Source organism: Nelumbo lutea, chromosome 5 (genome assembly GCF_056320005.1).
Source record: "Nelumbo lutea isolate HS-2025 chromosome 5, American lotus-T2T, whole genome shotgun sequence".
NCBI classification, from domain to species: Eukaryota; Viridiplantae; Streptophyta; class Magnoliopsida; order Proteales; family Nelumbonaceae; genus Nelumbo; species Nelumbo lutea.
The window spans coordinates 21,292,337-21,312,879 of record NC_142688.1 but is presented as its reverse complement, the minus strand read 5'-3'; the positions used below and the strand labels follow the sequence as shown (position 1 = coordinate 21,312,879).

The 20,543-nt window shown below is 35.5% G+C and overlaps 1 protein-coding gene across 1 annotated transcript; it reads left to right on the top strand.

Moving 5' to 3' along the window:
- The first annotated feature begins 25 nt into the window (after nt 1–25).
- On the top strand, nt 26–17,630 carry LOC148850890 (uncharacterized). The gene is made up of 17 exons (XM_088942435.1): nt 26–692; nt 1,491–1,801; nt 2,611–2,688; nt 3,134–3,354; nt 3,600–3,692; nt 3,854–3,937; nt 6,224–6,340; nt 7,009–7,114; nt 7,217–7,279; nt 7,410–7,463; nt 10,734–10,791; nt 12,265–12,341; nt 12,702–12,772; nt 13,814–13,874; nt 14,862–14,921; nt 16,595–16,657; nt 17,230–17,630. The coding sequence occupies exons 1-17, from the start codon at nt 521–523 to the stop codon at nt 17,350–17,352; spliced, it is 1,812 nt and encodes a 603-aa protein (XP_088798561.1). The 5' UTR covers nt 26–520; the 3' UTR covers nt 17,353–17,630.
- Nucleotides 17,631–20,543: the final 2,913 nt, after the last annotated feature.

The window sequence follows — 20,543 nt, the reverse complement described above, 5'->3', positions numbered from 1 at the left end:
TGTGCTTGGGAGTCGTTTTTCCCTTACCAAAGCGGACAAACAGACATAAAGCATCAACACGCAGCCTTGCAAGCAGCATATCCCAACGGTGCCACCGTACATTCCTGGCGCAGGTTATCGGCGCACAACTTCACAAGCATTCCTCTCTCCCCGCCAAAACCACGAAACACGTGGCACGATATCTTAACCTTACTCCCCCCTCGCCCCGCCACTGAACCCATTACATCTCCCGTTCCACTGCCCACTGCCAAGGCTGCAACCGAAGTTGGATAAAAAGCGAAGCTCATTTTGAATCTTGTTCCCTCGAATGTATATTCTCCACCTCTCTTATGATCGTCGTAGCTTCCTCCCTCTATTTCCTTCCTTCTCTGAACTTAACCACATGAATTGAAGATTGAATGTCTACTTCAACAATTGCAACAAGAGCAAGCAAATAAGTAATCGTGCGACGACGATTCCAGGTACCGATTCGCTTTATCCACGGAGGCACACTATCCCGAGATGCGTCTTTGAATCCAATATGCTGATTCAAAAGAGACCGGTCTCCATTTGCCTATCTTTTCTATCTCCCGACCTCCCCTCTCCTTCCGCCTCCCGAATCAAATTTAATTCCAGCATTCTTGGTTCTCGACTCATTTCTGCAGCTGACGGTTCAACTCTAGGAAGACAAAGAACAAGAATCAACATTGGAGGTTCGTCATTTCTACTCTTTCTTTTTACTGCATTCTATTGCTTGCTTCTTCGTTTCTTAGAGTTCGTTGTTCGCGTTTGTTTTGGTGCATTCTTGTCCCCCCCCCCCCCCCCCTAGAGGTTTAGATGGGTTTTGATGGTGGAGTTGTTAACATTGGGAGAAAGAGTTTATACTTTAGTGTTAATAAATTGTTTTGGGAGGCAGGGCTGCTTTTTTACTTGAAAACTTTAGACTCTTATGTATGATTGAAGCGAACTTGGGAGGATTCTGGTTGGAACAGGACATCGTGCACCTTGTGTTCATTCGAATAATATATTCCAGGTAAGTCGTGTAATGTCTTGTTTCCAGGTTTGTTTGATAAAGTTAATTGGTAGAGTATATTTTCCTCTAGGTGGGATTTAATGCTTTCCTTTGGGAGATATATATGGTATTAGAAGCAGTTCTTTGCAAGATATGTAGGTAGGGGGGGGGGGATGGGAAGAAAACCTGATCGGATGTGGTCTTGAACTGGGTTTTCTACCTTATTTTATGATTACTAATAGAGTTCTTTTGAGTGTTGGTTGCTAATTACAAAATAAATTATTATATATTATTGTAAGAGCCGCTTTTGCTGAATATTATATGGTCATTATATTCAAAGGTACAGATGAAATTAGATTTTTTCTGTAATAAATGCAGTTTTATTCTTCTAGATTTAAATGTATTAGCATTTATTTAATTATGCGTATATTTACGCGAACATTGTACATATAACATATGCCTTTTATTTGATGCTAATGCAATTAGTCATGGGTTTCAGGAACTAATCAATTCTATGCCAGTTATATAACGGATAGTGCCAGTTTAGATGATAAGATGTCACAATCTCAGCATCCCATTCCTAGTGATGCCACTCAAGATCAATGTATTTGGTCATCCCCTGAAGGGTGCCATGAAATTTATATGGGAAAGCATATCTTTTGCAACAGATCTTTGAATATGAAGAATATCGTTGCAGTTGGGTTTGATATGGATTACACTTTAGCACAATACATGCCTGAAACTTTTGAATCCCTTGCTTACAATGGCACAATCAGAAAGCTGGTTTATGATCTGGGATACCCTTCAGAGGTTTGTTTGATTTTCATCCATTGTTATCTTTTCATGTATAACTGAATCTTTGTGATATGTTTCCTGCCTTCATTTGTTTCTTGGAAGATGTGCAAAATTACAAACTGATCCAGAGAGTAGCTTCCTCAAATGTTTAGATATTAAACCTTGAGACTTTTAGATTTCATCACAGAAACTATTATCTAACGGAGTCTGTACAGGTTTAATCCACAACCAGTGGTCCTAGATTAACGCTATGTTGTTGATTAATTCTTATCTATATAAGCTTTTCTGTGACAACTCATCTATGTGATGATGCTGAAATAATTACTCAATGCTTCCTGAATGTGGTAGTTTGATCTAATATATATGTACTTTTTTACCAATCCACCCCCAAGAAAAAGAATATATATGGAATTCCTAACTTTCATGAAAATCCTTTGTAGTTTTGAGTAGACACTGTTCTATTAGCACTTAGAAGCAACTAGAGAATCTTGTCTTGTTCTAGGATTTTACATAATGTTTGCTTGATGCAAGTTGTCTATCAAAATGTCCACCAGAAGTTACATTCCTCCAGTTTCTATGACATTCATATTCTTTAATTCTAGATATTGAACCAAAACAACTTAGAGTCCTCCTGTTTGCACACAATTTTTAAATGTCAAATTTACTTCTCATGCCTTATTAATGAAGTGATTGATCCTTTTCTTTCTTTATATGTAAACATTCCAAATTACTTTTTATTTAGTTGTAATGTAGTACCATTTTGTTGGCTCTTATATTCTGAAGAAAAAGATATAGGGTTTGCTGACTGATATTACTTTCTGCAGTTACTGGAGTGGTCATTTGATTGGAAATACATGGTCAGGGGTTTGGTTCTTGATAAGAAGAGAGGCAACATATTAAAGGTTAGCTCTTAACTTTCTGATGCAATACAACAATAATAATAAAGAAAAAAAAATCAGATATAAGGTTTATTTGGTCATCTTTACTACCACCAACATTTACATTTTGTCTGTATGCATCCCATTCTGTGGTTTTTTCAGTTTGAGATGCTTGCCAAATTAATAGATGGTTTTTTCCCATTCTCTTCTTTAACCTATTGCTTTATATTCATTGAGTACAACTGTGATGTAATTCAACACTAATAACAAAGAAAATGTTCAGATGTAAAGCTTCTTTCACCATCTTTACCACCACCGACATTTACATTTAGCTGCATGCATCCTGTTCTGTGGTTTTTTCAGTTTCAGATGCTTGTTGAATTAGTATGTTTTTTTCCCATTCTCTTGACTTTCATTTATTGCTTTATATTCAGTGAGTACAAGTGTTATTTTTTCCTTTCTTTCACAGATGGATCGACACAAATATGTGAAGGTAGCCTACCATGGCTTTAGAGAGATGTCTAAGGAAGACAAGATTGCAACTTATGGAAACACATTGTTACAGGATTCATTTGATGAGCCTGATTATGCTCTTATTGATACTCTTTTCTCACTGGCTGAAGCTTACCTATTTGCACAACTTGTTGACTTCAAGGATGATAATCCTGGAAACGTGCCAAATAATGCTGAGTATAAATACTACCCATTCCAAAATATTGCTGACTTCAAGGAGTTACTTTATGCATGGGCTTTATCTTTTATTATTTAAGCACAATTTTCACCCTGTCATTGTTATTGCACAGTAAACAGGGTACCAGTTTTTAAGTTGATCATTAATTAGGGTTTCTTTTTCAGCATCATATTAGAAATATTATCTCATTCTTTTTTTTTTTCACTTTTCTTCTTTGTTTACGTGCTGCTTTACATTTTTCAAGCTACTCTCGACTGTACAAGGATGTTCGAGCTGCGGTTGACTTATGCCACCGCGATGGAACTTTGAAGCAAATGGTTGCAAAAGATCCTAAGAAGTAAGGACCATGTAGTTGGTTTTAGTTATTCTACCATATGGAAGCAAAAACTTGTAGTTGTTATCTAAGACATTGATACGAGCCTCTCATTAAATTTTTAACAAGTCCCTGAACATTCATATCATTTTGATCTCATTTTACTTTGATTGTGCATTCATTAGGTATATAAACGATGATCCTTCAATAGTTCCCATGCTTAAAATGCTTAGAGATTCTGGCCGTTCTACATTCCTGGTGACAAACAGGTATTGGTATCCTTCTGTCAATTCCTTGGAATATTTATTCATATTTTTATGTATAGTTATATGCTTATATTTTTACATGTAGCCATATAAAACATTACGGTGCAAGCTTCATGCTTGATAAAGAATGCATTGATGCATTCTAATAGCAAGTGTTAGTTTTTTAAGTTCGGTGCTGACTTCACCAGGATTCTGTTAAAAAGGAGTGTAAGTTCATTCACAGTATGATTTAATTAGGTTTATCAAAGCACTTTAATGGGTTTCTGCTTTGTTCTTTACTTTTCCTTTTCATGAATGATAATCTTTTAATATCAATTGGTAACACTTCATTCCTGTAGTTTTTCTTTTATATGTATTTCTTATTGTCATACATTTCCTGTAAGAATTTTCTTTCCCTACTTTACAGTTGTAAATGCCTGTACATTTTCTGTTCTTTATTTTCTTCTTGATAACATATATTAACTCCTTCCCCATTTTTTATAGTAAAATAAAATTTATTAAATTAAAAACAAGAAGTGGTGTTAAGAAATCACCACAGTAAATATCACCCCACATCACAGAAATATTACAAGATCTGATCTCAATTTCAAAAGAAACAAAGTGTCCCAAGGAAGAAGAAAACAAGACCGTGCTACATAAATTTCCACTGAAATACCAAGACTAAGAAACAACAAGCAGAGATACTCCGAATCATAATTATACATTTTCAAACCCCTTCAAAATGGAAGAACAATGACAGGAGGGATCCTACCCTTTTCAACATTTTCTTCTTATCCCAATTTCCAATATATGATGAGAGAGAATAGGTTCTCTCCCTCTTCAGCTAGATATGGTTGGTGACCAAGCTTTGGAAGCATCCCTTGGTTGGATCACTTAATGGTACCCAACATAGGAGAACAGATTGAAAAATGACCCCATTGCCTACACGAACCAACATTTAAGGAGTGGTTGATGAATTGGGCATCGTTTAGACAAGGAATGGATTCATCAATTATTGTTTTCCTTCTTGAAATGAGGTGGCTCAATGCCAATATCCTGAGGATGACATCCAAAAGTAGAAAACAGAAACCCACTTATTTAGGCACTGGAGTTAGCCACATAAAACATGAAAAATCATCCTCTTTCCTGTGGTGTATCTTTTTGTTGGTTAAAAAAGGAAGGAAGCCATTCAAGCCAGTATCACGTGGACACAGAAATGATAATCAGAATATAATGTCTCCGCAAACAGTGCTAATTATTAAGATGATCCATATTTTTTTTCTGAACTACAATATTATATACCTTTAGAAAAAGTCTTAAGTTTATTTCTGTTATTTAACATTCATAGATGATTTTTTTTATCATTAAACAACAGTCAAAATTTTATCAAGAAAAATACTCCAACATTTCATGTTGTTTAAGTGAAATTGTGAAAGGTAAAATATAGGGTGTTTAAAAGCTATAGGCTGACATACAAAGGCAACAAGAAAAACAAAAGGTGAAGTAAGTCTATATCTCTTTAAATTTCCAATCCAGGTCCTGGCAATCACCAAACTAGATCTACTCTGCTTACCACCCTCCTTGCTAGTGTGTTGATTTGCAGATCTAGGAAGCCATCTGAATGAGCAATTCGGATTCGATGCTAGACTATTCGTGATGCTGACTTGTAAGCAAGAGAAAAATCCATGGAAGAAGAAATCAAAAGTCTTTATATTCTTGCATCAATGGCAATCTCATAATGTTGTGTCATTCTAGTTTTGGTATTTTTGAGTTTTTAAGTTTTTTAATAGTTTGTTGATATCTCTGGATTAGTGCTTCTAAGTCTTCTAGATATTTATTATCTTGTAAAAGTTTAAATCACTATTTATGGTAATTTTGGCCTTACTATCTATAATAAATTAATAATCCCATAATTACTATTTATAGTAAAATCATGGTTTATTATTTTTAATAATCTGTGGTTCTTTAAATTAAGTTTGTTTCTCCCTATAGGTTACCTGGGTTTGTTTTAGTTATAGAGCAATTAAAAGTTGTTTTGGTATAGTTTTTGAGTCTTAACTGAAGTCTGTAAAGGGAGATCAATGCTCTAACGTTGAGTCCATTAATGAAATCATTGTAATTGAAGTTTAGAAGAGTTAGGTTAATGAATAAAAGTTTGGTTTAGTAAATTCTGCTAGCCAGATTTGTGTTGAAAATCTAGGAATTTGCTTCCTCTTTATTTTTTTTCTTTACTTCTTTGGATTGCTTGATCGAACTACTGTATCCACAATAGCTAAGATAATAAGTAAAGCTACTTTATTTCTGCTGCAGTTTATGGGACTATACACATGTTGTGATGAATTTTCTTTGTGGGCACCAAACTATGGATGGCAGTTCTCCTTGCAGTTATGATTGGCTTGAAAACTTTGATGTTGTTATTACTGGCAGGTTCTCTCCTTTACTTGTGTAATTCTTTTTCCTTTTTCTTGTGTTTGTTGATCTCTAAAACAGTCTATCTACCTGGTAGTTTTGAATTCTTCTGAGGTCAATGGTATTCACGTTCTCATATTTTTTGTTTTTAAGTATTTGATATAATATTATTCTTCAAGTGCGTATGGATGGAACTTTTAAGTCTTAACTGATATCCAGCATACCTTTCATTTTTCTTTAGTTTTTCTGTTAGAGAAATTATGAAGTAGCACCCTGATACCGGTTAAAGCATTTGATTTTTCTTACTTTGTATCTATGCGGCTTCTTTTGTTGCATGATCACAATTGGTGGCACTTGAAAGTTTTTCTCAATAAATAGGATATTACATTTTCAGAGGACTGGGAATCCATTATCGCATAGAATAGCTCCAAAAAAATACTGTTACTAATTATATATTTAGGCAATGGTCAGTAGAATTTTTTTTGAATGGTATGTAATTAATAGGAATTTTTGTTAACGAATAAAAAACTCCTAGAAAATGCCATTATATTACATTTGGCAACATCATGTGCTAAATCAAGGCATATCGTTCATGTCAATGAATACATGCAGTTCTTGGTTCACAGTTTTTCATCACTTGATTGCTTTTAACAATAAAAAATCTGCTTATCATCTTATGGCCACAGTTCAAAGCCAAGCTTTTTCAATGAAGAAAACCGTGCAAACCTATTTGAGGTTGAACCTGAATCTGGAATGCTACTTAATACAGATAATGGCACTCCAATTCCTCAGGTTGGTATGGTAAATTCCATATTCTTCTTCCCTGTGTTCAGAATCCATATTAATTCTTATTTACGTTTCTCCTTATTTGTTCATCTGATTTTCTGCTACAAGATCGGTAACACTTCACAAACAGTACAATCAAAAGGGTCGAGGAAGGCTTGTAGAGTTTTCCAGGTATTTTCTCCATTGTTTTTATCCATCCAGTTGATAGCTGGCCAAACATTAATTTTAAAGTTGGATGATATGCTGGAAATCAAATATCTTTATCTGTTATTGATGATGTTCTGGAACTTTCATTTTTCAGGGAGGGAGTGTTGCCCATCTGCATAAATTGCTTTCCATTGAATCAAGTTCACAGGTGCTGCATAACTTGTTCCAATGAATTTGTTTCATTTTTTTTCTCTCTTCTTCATATGACTTGTTGCAATGACATTGGGTTGAAAAAGTGTTGTATGCAATTATCAACTCCCTATGAAGTATTGGTGAGGGTGCAGCAAGGGCTATCACTGTACATAAAAATAGACTATACTGCTTGTATAGCTTGATGTATACATGCATTTAATATCAAAAGTTACTGAAAATAATATCATTGATTTATCATTAGTGCCATGTTTCATATTTACAGGGCCATCATTTTGAATTTTAGTTGACTTTATGTCTAACCTTGTAAAGTAGGCTAGTTTAAAAGCAGAGCTTCCTTTCTTTTTCATTTCTTGTCACATATGCTTACATGATATTGACTAGGTAAAAGTTGGAATGCTAATGAATAGCTTGTCCTAAAAGGGATAAAATAAACAGAGGCAACAAGAACAAATCACTAGAAACTGATGATAAGGCATTATTTGGCAAGTGGCTTTGGAGAATTGGTAAGTAGAGAAAGAAGGTTTTGGAGGCAGATGATTTCAAGCAATATTTTTTTCTCCTTTTTTGAGAAAGAGTAACAGAATTTCAAGAGAACAAGGATGCAGTTCCAAGATCAGGGATTGCTATGTGGCCATGGCTTGGAGGATAGCATTCATCTGTTTCTCCATTGTCCTATCTCTGCTCAGATCTGGAACCACTATTTTTCAGCTCTGGGTCTTGCTTGGGTTTATGCCGGGTTCAGTGAAGGAGTTGTTGGGGTGCTGGGAGTTATAGGGCTGTCAAAGCTTGCTAGCGGTCTGTGGGTGTCCATTTCAGCTGCTGTAATCAGTACTATTTGGGTAGAAAGAAATAAAAGGCTATTTCACAGTATCTCCAAGATCCGGAAGAGCTGATTGCCTTCTCCTTTGGAAAAATTGATCTCTTGGGTCTTGGCTGTAAAGGGAATTCAGGTTTCTTAGCTAGGGGCTAGGCTGAATTCTAGGAACTTCTGGTAATTGTAATGTTGTTTTGTTCTGACTGATCCTCTTCCAAGTAGTGTTCCTTGACGGGATCCTATTGTACTTTTATTGCTAAATTAATAACAGGGTAAATTACAAGTAGGTACCTTGTACTTTGGAGGTAGTGACAGATAGGTACCCCAAACTTTCAATTGCAACACTTGAGTACCCTAAACTCTTAAATATAGACACTTAGGTTCATTTGTTAGTATTCCGTCAGTTAAAGACTACATAATGTCAAAAGTACCCTTCTTGTGTATTTTTGAGATCATTCTACAGAGTAAAATCGTCACTGAATCTGTTATTTGCTGTCCATGTGAGAACATTATCGTGGGGAGACGGTTGATTACCTGAGAATGATCTCAGAAATACATGAGAAGGGCATTTTTGACATTATGTAATGTTTAACTGACGGAATAGTAATGGATGGACCCAAGTGTCTATTTTTGAGAGTTCAGTGTACTAAATTGTTGCAATTGAAAGTTTAAGGTACCTATCTGTCACTACCCCCAAAGTACAAGGTACCTATCTGTAATTTACCCTTCATAGAATTACCTTACCTTTTCTCAAAAAAAAAAAATCAAGAGAACAAGGAGGTATAATCAAGAGAACAGGGACTGATTTGTTGGGCGTTTAGTGGTCCATTAGGTATTACAGACTCAACAAAGGCTGAAGTGATGGCAGCCCTCACTGGTATCAGATTCAGCCAATACCATCAAATGGCTGAAAGAGAAGGAGGGGGGCCCATGGAGGTTGAGTCGTTATCTGTCAGAGGCAAGAGACACCCTGGAACATTTGAATGTTATTCTGAAGTGGATCCCGAGGGAGATGAATCATATTGCTGATGGATTAGCTAAATTGGGAGCGAACCTAAAAAATTTATACAGCAACAAGCTTCCCCCCTTGTAATTTTGTATTTCTGCTGTTTTCACTTTTAGTACACCTACTCATGTATTTCTTATCTTTATCAATGAAATCTGGTTAACTTTTTCTCAAAAAAAAAAAAAAACAAACTTTCATATGGCTTTGGATCCAAGCTTTGGGTCATGAATTTTTATTAGTTGAATTTTCATATGGCTTGGGTTTCTGGAGAAGTAATTAACTCTAGAGATGATTTTTCGAAGCAAATTCCCTATAAACCAAGCAACTGTAATCAAATTTATTTTTTGTAAGGATTGTTGGGTTGGAGATACAGTGAAAAAATAAATTTATTTTTTCGAATCAAATTTATTTTCTGCTCAATCAATAATTCAAGACACTAACTAGAAATTATTACAATCTGGTGTACTTGTATTGGTTCCCCAATTATTGTGTTGTCTCAATGATTTGGAAGCATACTCCTTAATATCCTCTCTTGAGAATCTACAGCATCGGTGCATACAGGCAGGGGAAGAGGGTAAAGAATTTGGAAATTCAACCCACAAGGTATATTCACCATTGGATCATTCTATGATTTCCTATTTGGTCCCTTGGCTAAGCCTTCCCTTGGAGGTGGCTTTGATAGGACCATATCCCCTCCAAAGTCTTTTTCTTCATGTAGACAGTGATTCTTGACAAGATCCTCATGATTAACCATTTAACCTCAAGGTTTGGACATATAAAGTTGCTTCAGCCTTTTATTTGTACTTTTCAGAACTCAATACAGTTAATCCAGTGGTTAAAGGCATCTGTGTGGTGGAAGGGTGCATACCTGAAACTTTAGAAGCTTTCCTCAAAAGCTGGAAGGTAAAAGGTGTGAGTAGAGAAGGGGCTATATTATGGAAGGTAGCTCCTCTTGCAGTGATATTGGAGCATATGGACTGAAAGAAATTCAAGGATTTTTCATAATATGGAGAGATGGTGGACATCTTGGGTTAGTGTGCACAAGTTTTTCATGGGGAAGCATAGTGACTCTTTTTTTGACAAAAGTTCTCTTTGTGTATATTCTTTGGGTGTATTGTCTGTATATTCACAGTGTGTAGGTCCTTGGTGTACATGGGCCTGCTATATTTACTCCCTTTGTTTCTTGAACGAATATGCTTAATTTTCAAACAAAAAAAAAAAGGATTACATAAGCTACTTAATCCTTATAAACTTGATTTGCATGGCCATGCCTAATTTTATTTTTTTTCGCATCCTTTTTTTTTGTTGGAGGGTAGGGGAGGGGAGGAGCTTATTGTAGAATCAAATCAATATTTAGTCCTGCAATCAATTTTTATTTCTTTGTCACTGTTAAGTCTTCTTCCCATGAACCCCATGTCTAAAATGTTTCTATTTACATGGACTAGATTCTTTATGTTGGAGATCACATATATGGAGATATCTTACGCAGCAAAAAAGTTCTAGGTACAGTTTTTCTTTTATTGACTTTTCTAGTCTTGATAGCCTATGAATTGACTATAACCCTTCTAACCAATGTTATCAGGCTCAGACCAATGGTTGGGCCATCAGAACCAGTTACCAGCAGCCAAAATGGTTTTTGGCTATCTGGTTCTTAGAAATGTTGACTTGGTCAAGCCTACCTCAAATACATCCATTAATATCTGTTATAACCTATAATATTTTTCATTATTAGCTTATTTTGATATAATCTAACTTCAAAAGATGATCTGGAACTTGAACTGGTGACCAAATTGTATATATTTTTTTGTCTGGTCTAAGTCTGCTAACATTGCTTATAATTTCTAACGATGGGCGTTCTTTCATCATCATCATCATCATCCATGCCTTATCCCAAGTAGTCATGATATTCAAAAGTATTTAAGTATAACTTGTTTAATATGAATTACTACCAGTTTTTTGATGTGTTTGAATTGTATATATATATATATATACACACACACATACAGAGAGAGAGAGAAAGGTAAAGTATAAGGTATTGTATTAATATTAAAGTGTGATCCTCTGTACAATGAGACGACGTACAGTATAGCTTACTAGGGACCCCCAGAAAGTCCACCCTCAAAAAAAGAAGAAAACATATCATCCTTAAATACATTGTGAACAGAAAGTCAACTCTTCAATTCTTCTACTGCCGTATTGATCACCCCTGCCTCAGAAATTGGCTTCTGTTTGAAGATTCTTCTAGCCCTCTCATGCCATAAGGCCCAAGTAATTGCTTCTTGGACAGTTGCCCAGCAAACTTTTCCTTTCCTGGACATACCCGAGACTTGACAAACAAAGTACTGAAAGAGCAATGAAGGAACAGGTGACTCAACCATTCTGTAACAAAGCACACAGGGCCCATCTGAGAAATTGTAATTAAATATTATGACTAGTATTATATATATATATACATATATATATGTATATATATATATATATATATATATATATATATATATATATATATATATATTGATCGGTAAACAATAAAATGACTGATCTTTATATTGGTAAGGCATTAGAAAGATCATGATAAATTTCTAAAACAATTTCAGGGGGTTCATCTTTCATTTTTGTTATCAAGAAATAGGAAATAAATTTTGTCTGTGGTTCCATGGTTTGAATCATCAATTTCCACATCAGGACCCATGATCATGAGACACTGGCAAAAGTTCTAGTGCTAGCTGCCAACTTGAAGATTACCTAGTTAATGTTTTGAAGATTAAGAAAAAAGCTTAAGTCATCCCATTTGGTGGATGCATAATATTTCATGTAGACGATACCATATAGTTGGGCCAAGGCATAGATGATGATGATGATGATATTTTTTGTGCTATTTATTTTCTGTTTTGAGGGAAGAGGCATCCCTTTATATTCATTTATGATTTCCTTAAACAGTTGTGGTTTGTTTCTCATTTCATTTTTCCCTAACAGGTTGGAGAACAATGCTTGTTGTTCCAGAGCTGGAGAGGGAGGTGGAACTCCTTTCACAGTCAAGGGAGACTCACAAGGTATTAATAACTTCAAGGTTTCATTAGCAAGTACCCAAAGTTAATCCATAACACGAAAATGATATCAATTACTTTCAAAGCTGGCAATTTGTTACATTATCAAATCCTTCTTTAGTTAATCACCTATTTGTGTATGTATTTCTTATAGTAAAATAAATATAAGTAATGGATGGTAAAGAATTGATTTAACATGGTTATACCATGTTTAAGAAAGAGATGAGTGCTTTTTAGGATAAAGTTTTGAAGGTGTTCAGGTATGGGAAAAGCCAGTAGTAAGCTTGCTTTTTCTATAATTTACTATAACTGTAAGGTAGGCTGAACCCATTACTTAAGTTTAATGAGTTTTTTTCCTCTTTGCAGCAACTTCAATTGTTAAGGAAAGAACGTGATCTTGTCGAAGACAAAATACATCACCTTAAGTGGTCTCTCGAGTAAGCATTACAATCTGTTCTACATTTTGTTCTCTCATGTCATTGGTATCAAATTTGATCTGATCATGCTTCACTTGGTGAACACCTACCACATGGGCATTGAAGTAGGTTTTTTTTAATGGAAATTCCCGAAGGGAAATTCAAGATGATAAAATATGTTAGAAAACTATGGATCACATTGATATTGTAGTAAATATTTCTAACACTAATAAAAGATTTAGGGTTATCCACAAGTTTCAGCCCTGAAATAAAATAAAAGTTACTAAAATTTACAGCAAGAGCTTGTTTTGAGACCTATTTCACAGATTCTAACCAATGATTATTTAAAGAATCAACCTGATGAACTGAACTAGTCAGAGGCAGCTCAATAATGAATTCAAGGTCGCAAAGCAGGATACTCCATCTGTTTTATGTTTCCGACCATAAAGTGGATGTATACAAACTATCCTGACACTTCTTGTATAAATTCATTCTTTTGTTACAATTAATAAAAGTTAAAACTTTCCAATAAAAAAAGATCAAGACCTTGTATTCAGATTTCTGAGACCAAGTCAATCAAGAAAGTCACTTGAATTTCAAGAAACTCGATTAATAAATAAAGAAGAATAAACCAACATTATTTCTGGGTCAAGATCTACTTTGCATTTGAATCATCCAACCGGAGTCACACCAAAGAGAAACGAGTAAGCAAATATGCTGGAATACATATATACATGCAAAAGAAGAACTTCCTACTTTGGTTCAAATACTATAATGGAAGATAAGAAAGTAAAAGATCCTGATAATTTAAAGCTTGATAGATTTATTTAGACCCAAGGGAGAAGCTGGTTATTCAGGCTCAACCAGCCCCTAATTGATTCAAGATTCAAGGATAATTTTGGAATGCTGTAGCCACACCTGGAAAAAAGTCATTATAGTGCAGCAACACCCTGCTTGGAGCCATCACAGCTCTATCCAGATCTGCAGGTTGATTCCCATAATTGTTCCTTTGTTTTCTTATAGTAGTTTTTCTTACTTCAGATCTTTCATTTTTGTACTCAGATTCAAGGATGTGAGTGTTGATGAAAAGAAAAAGCTATCCTCTGAACTTGAGGAATTGGAGGTCAGCCACATTGAGCTTTCTTTTTTTTATTACGCTTCTTTTCTAGAAGAATTTCATGTGGATGTGTGTGTGTGTGTGTGTGTGTGTGTGTGTGTGTATGTGATTCTTTGAGTATCTTAAAATCAAAATGTGGAAACTACTTTCTTTCCCAGTTAAGTCATTACTATGAGTTTATGACTTTTACTAGAAGGTACATCTATGTTCTCTTATCAATTCTTTCATCTCTCTCATTATGTGCCTATACTGCTAAGTCCCCAAACTAATATTCATGAGCCATCCCACCATCATCCCGGAGTCACCTTCTACTGTCATGTCTCTGTAATTAAAAGTTCTTCAGTCCCAAACCTTGGAGTACCACCTTCAGTTCGCTCCAGTCCAGAGGACAAGGCCAAAATATCACCTTCCCTATTTCTGAACACTCCATCAATGCTAGTAGGTACTAGGTTGCCAAGGATGCAACAACAACATTCAATGTTTATCTTAATGGGAAAATCCATTGGTAATCTCTTTCAGGGTGTGCATTTTAGGCATTTCAGTGACCATTGGGAGAATTTTCTGTGGGTCAACGATGATTTGAATTAATGTTTCCTTTTTTGTAGTCTTTTCTGTTTGCCTTGTAGCTGTTGAGGGAACCTCTCCCTCATCAGCATGTTTCCTTTAAGCTTTTAATGAAATCTTCACCACTTTTCAACAAAAAAAAGAAAACATCCCATATGGGTTGAAAGCCCCCAAATTAATTCTGTTCTATCTACCCTCGATGCAGCATCTCTAGTTGTGAGACCACCACCCTGCACAGTGTTATTGGAGGATAGAGCCATTATATTTTTGGGGCTCTCTTTTCCTCCCTCATCCTTTTAATTTCTTTCCCTTCCTCCCTCTGCTTCCCCTCTTAGGTTGTTTTCTTATTATAAGAAAGGAGCAAGAAATTAAAATTGCTTTGGCTTACCCAATTATTTATATGACTTTTTTAATCATTGTGATTGTTAGTCTCAAAGAGAGCAAGTTCGTCTTCGTCATCAACAGGTTCAGCGAAGTTTTCACCAACAGGTAACTAATCTTTATTTAAACCATGAAAATCTTTTGCATCATTAAGGAACTTGGTTTTATCTGTCACTGACAATATAGCTGTGATGTTATATTTCAATGTGAAGAAAATTGGTCACCCAATATCAATATTCTTTTGAGAAATGCATCTATTTCAAAAGAATCATGAGACTTGTTGCAGTATTTGAGCATACTTTACTATCAGGTTGAGAAATCATTGCATGGTTTATGTTGTTGACCTCGCTAAACTTTTTATTTGCCTTCTTAACAAATAAAGATCCTAATGCTACTGGGATTATGAATTAATGTATGACTTCTGCTTTCTTCTTTCCATTAGGAATAATGATGTCCATAAGGGAAGAGGTTTCTAATGTGGATAACTGATGGATTCAAAATTTGTGACAACCCTGGCAGGACTTATTTGTTCAAGATAGAAATATTCCCTTGAGCAATTTGTTTTATACAAAGTTACAAGTCATGCTTAGGGTAACAAGTTAGAAAGCAGATAGAGGTTAATACTTTTATCAGAAGATACTGAACAAATTCAAGTCCAATTTAAAATGAGGTAGAGATATTTAATGTGAGGTAAGGAAAAAAACAAAATCTGAGCACCAATGTCATAATGAAATAGTCTTGGCTTGATAAAGCATACCACATCCATCCAGTTTATGCACATAAAATTGCACCTTTATAATATAGTTTCAAAGTGAATATAAATTGTCAATAGGATTGGTGCTTTAGCATTCATCATAATACTCATTGAACCCTTGGGTTGTCAAAGACAGGTACCTCTAAGTCTAGAAAAGTCTAAAGTCATCTGCAAGCACTCTGTAATGTATTTCTTGTACTTAAAGTCAACTAGTTTGTATGAACAAATGCAACCACGATAAGTTATTTGCATGAAGAGGCTCTTCCTGCACTAATGTTAAAGCTAATACCTAGCTCTTATTTTATACCCATTGTTAACATTTTGCTTTGCTTTTTAACAGATAATTTTATTTTATTTTGTGATAACTAATGGAAATTTTAAGCACAAAAGGGGGGGGGGGGGAGGAGGAGAGAAGCACAGAAGAATGATCTTGTGATAGTCCTCTATTAGAAAAGAATCTCTACACATATGCAATTTCTAAACTGTTCTAAAACCTAATGCATCCCAAGCTTTCAAAATCAGTGAATGTAAGAGTCTGTATCCACAATCCTCTTATCATAAAAAGCTCTTTTCTTTATTTCCTTCCAATGTCCCTAGCAAACTGAAAATAGATGAACAACTTTCCCCTTGTGTGTGACTCATGATGGGAACAATTCTTACACCTAAGAGAACCCTTGGGTTTCCTTACTGTAATGGCATTCTTATTTGAGTGTTGCCAGCACCAATATTAAATCAATAACTTCCAAAGATATCCTAATATCAGGCCTAAACATTTTTTTGGTTATTGCAATACTATTTGTTAGAGGCCTTAATATTTAATGCCACCTTGGATTTGAGTTTGCCACAAAACAATTCCAACACTTCAAAGATGAATTATAGAAACCAAAAGCTCACTAAATAACAACCATTCAAACAATCATCAAGTTCTCAAATTGTATCTAATGAAACCTTCTCAAGACTACTACCATCTTTGAGAAGTGAAATCTTCATCTATATTAGTATCACAGTTATTTATGATGTGTTTCAGTTCCACAAGGTTTGGGGACAACTCATGAAGACGGGCTACCAGAATTCTCGCTTTGCACATCAGGTCAGTCTCCTTTTTAAGATTCAAGTCACGAACTGAGCTTGCTTCACATGGTAGTTAAAAGATACAATATTTTTTAATATTACCCAACTGTTTTTTTTCTTCTGTTTGACATTTTCTGTCTTGGGCTTACTCTGTTCTTTTTGTTGGGACAGTCCTCTCTTTCTAACCTTGACCGGGATAAGGATTTACCAATTCATATCTTTTCCTGTTTTCTACAATTAATACAATTTTACGTTTCTGTATTTCTTGGTGTTCAAAATAACAAGGGTTCTGTTCCTTCATACATTTGTCTACTTATATTCGTCAACTTTATACACAGACGCATGGTCTCTGTTTTGCCCTTTTGCATTAACAGAACAGAGATCCATCTCCTAGTTTTTTCATAGGCTATGAAATGCTTGTTATTTTAGTTATACTTTTAATGTTTGCTTCTTTCATATTAGTTCACTTCAATGTTTTCTAGTTTTCATACCAACTAGAGAAACAAGCTTAAAATCAAGCAGATTTAAAAAAAAAAATTATTGCCTAGTGACATTCATTGATCATTTCCATAATTTATGTATTCTGTGTAGGTGGAAAGATTTGCTTGCCTATACAGCGGCCAGGTGACCAACTTGAGCTTATACTCACCGGACAAATACTACAGACCTAGTGAAGATTTCATGCCACATGAATTCGACATTCTTACTGTGTGAACAACCTAGTTCAATTAAAGGGAGAGATTGGACAATCATTTTAAGGGGGTGCACTTTTTTTGGATTTTGAGAGGGGGGAAAGTTGGTCAATGGGATTTTGGTTCCCATTGTCCAAGAATCCCATGTTCTTTTTTCGGATTTATGTAGGGACCAGGGAATGTTTATTTTCCTGGGTATCTCCTGAGTGGGTAAATAAATTTCCCACCTATGGGGGAAAGTTGCCAACACTTGAATGGGACAAAAATGTCCCTTTTAATAATGAAATTTTATGGATAAAATGGTCATTGCCTTATTTATATGAGAAATAAAAGAACATGGGTAAATGCACTTACCCGGGTAAGTGTTTTCCTGGAAAAACTTACCCAGGTAACTACATTTACCCGGGTAAATTACTTACCGAAAAGTGAACAAGGCCTAAGAGTTGTCATCAGTCATGCAATGTATATTTTTTTTGGTAAATGTCATGCAATGTATGTTTTCTCACGTTGTTCCATATCAATGTATCCTACACAGCTAAACTCCTATTAATCAAAATGCTAAGAAAAAGAAATGTATACACATCTGGTTTTACACGAATACTGGTTGCACGCGTATACCCTTCTCAGATCAGCATTTGTTATATTTTTGGTGAAATTCCATTTTATCCCTTGTAGTGTACCTGCCAAGAAAGAAAAATATTTTTTCTTATTTTTTGAGCCAGCAGATTTTCACATAAGTCCGACCGTCCACTTCATATTTCATTTTACTCTGCTGCACCAACAATATCATTGTTCTGACACTCGTAAAAAAACCGGTTGATTTAAGATCAAAATCTGCAGACATGTTAAAAAATAGATAAGAGATGCCAAAGGATTCAAAATTTCAGATGCTTTCTATTTTTAAATTGATTTATAGTTATTTTTTGTGCTTGTGTGCCAATATGATAAGTAACAAATTGAGATATAGATCTATGAAAGGGTATATATTTTTACGAGTTGAATTATTCAATTTCTATGCGTGATTCAATAGTAGGATGTGGACTCTAAACAGGAAAGGCAATGGGGCGGGGATCATATTTTCCATCCCTGACCCCGATTCTGAAATTAATTTTTTGGCTCCAGATAAAAGTTGTCCTCCATCTCCGATTCTCAATGGGGATGGGTTCTCTGTAGGCACCCGAATCCCTAGAATTTTTTTAGATAACAATGTTTTTTAAAAAATAAATTTACTTAAAATAAATAAAAATTTTAAAATATAAATAATATAATATACATAATAATATATATAATTGGGGTCGGGGTAGAGGTGTAAAGTGGGCCGTGCTGGGCCGGCACGACATGACTCGCAGTTGGCTTGTGCAAAGTGTGGGCCATGTCGTGCTGGCTCGCAGGCCATTATGGGTCGTGCCACCATCCCCGGTGAAAATTTTGGGGGTCGGCTCACGACTCAGGCCCGTGTGACTTGTGTTGTGTCGTGGGCCAGGTTGGCTCGTGGGCCAAGCCTTGGCCCAAGTCGGGCCATGGATCGGGTCAAAGCTATTTTTGCCTATTTATTTAAAAAAATTGAAAAAAAATAAAATTTTAATTTTATATGAATTTTGATGTATACAATTGCTTATATATACAATAATTAAATAAATTAGTATAATAAATTTGAAAAAATGTTTATTTTATTAATATATTATATACTATATATTATTATGTAATTATTATTTATATAATATTATATGTTAAAATATATAAATATTATGTATATTATATATATATCATATAATATAAATAGTATATAAGGGCCGGGTCGCGGGTTGGGCCATGTCGGCACATGGGCCGCACGGCCCGCTTGATCATGTTGTGTCGTGCCAACTCGTAGACTTCAAACCCCAGGCTCAGCCATGCTAGGCCTGGCACGACTTGTGGGCTGTCGTGCCATGCTGTGCTGGGCCGCAGACAGTCTGATCCGATTTACACCTCTAGATCGGGGTGGGGCAGGGACCTCAATCCCCATCTTTGACTCCGATCGGGGATTTCAATTAATCCCCGCCCTTACCCTGCCAAAATAATCTCCATCCCCGACTCCATCAGGTTGGGAAGTCAAGTCCCCGTCGGAGGTGGGGAAAATTGCCATCCCTAACTCTAAATTATCTTCCAAATTTTTTTTTCTTTTTTTGGTGTTAGCTAATAGACGACCCTCAAAATGTTTCCTAACGCTGAGAGGGGTGAATGTGGAAGAGGAATGCTGTCTAAGCATGGAGGACAGCGATCACATTTTCATTAATTGTGATTATGCTAGGCAGGTTTGAAGCCTCCTCATTGGGTAGATTTGAGACCCATAAATGAAGGAGAAAATGTAAAAGCTTGGTGGGAGAGAACCTAATCAAGTTCTCATCTTAAGAACAAGAGGATCATGGAGTTTCTAGCATTTTCTATTATGGAGATTATGGATGAATAGAAATGGGAAGGTGTTTAAGAATACCATCTTTCCCCCTGCTGTCGTGCTTAGCAAAGTGGCTGGATAGAATTTATTAATCTCACAAGTCCTGACAAAAAGGACATCATATGAGAACCCAGAGCATTTGGGTGTGGTGGTAAGTTCCAAATGATTCATTTGTTAAGGTAGATTTTGATGCATTAAGGAAAAGGAAAAGTGATGGATAGAAAGTTGTTGGGTGTATTGTGAGAAATGAAAAAGGGGGAGATATTGGCTAGTAGGTATAAACAAGTGTGTCAGTATTCTATTAATATTGCTTAAGTTTGGGCTGCACTTGAAGCTCATGACATTGCTACAATTTAAACGTCCAACATTCTCACATCCTTAGAGAAGTGAACCAAGCTGCTTACTAGTTGGCAAATGTTGATGTTGGTCATGGGGGAGGGACAAGTGCTTATTATCAGAGGGGTGAACCAAGCTGCTTATTAGCTGGCATTGGTTTCTTTTCCTTTCTTTATTTGTTTTTCTTTCCTTATTATCAGAAAAAAAAAGTGCTTTGAATCAGCTGAATCAAATTTAGTTGAATCTTCAGCTTATCCCTCCCTAACGGGCCTCATATTTCGGATCTCTCATACTCTTAACGGATCGGCTTCATATGTGCCTCTATCTGAATATGATCCAATCCATTTTCAATCAACCCTACATGGAAGACTGCCTGAGATGCCATCCAAGGGTTACAAGTAATGGGTCCCACTGACTGAGTAAGGACACAAAAACTAAACCAC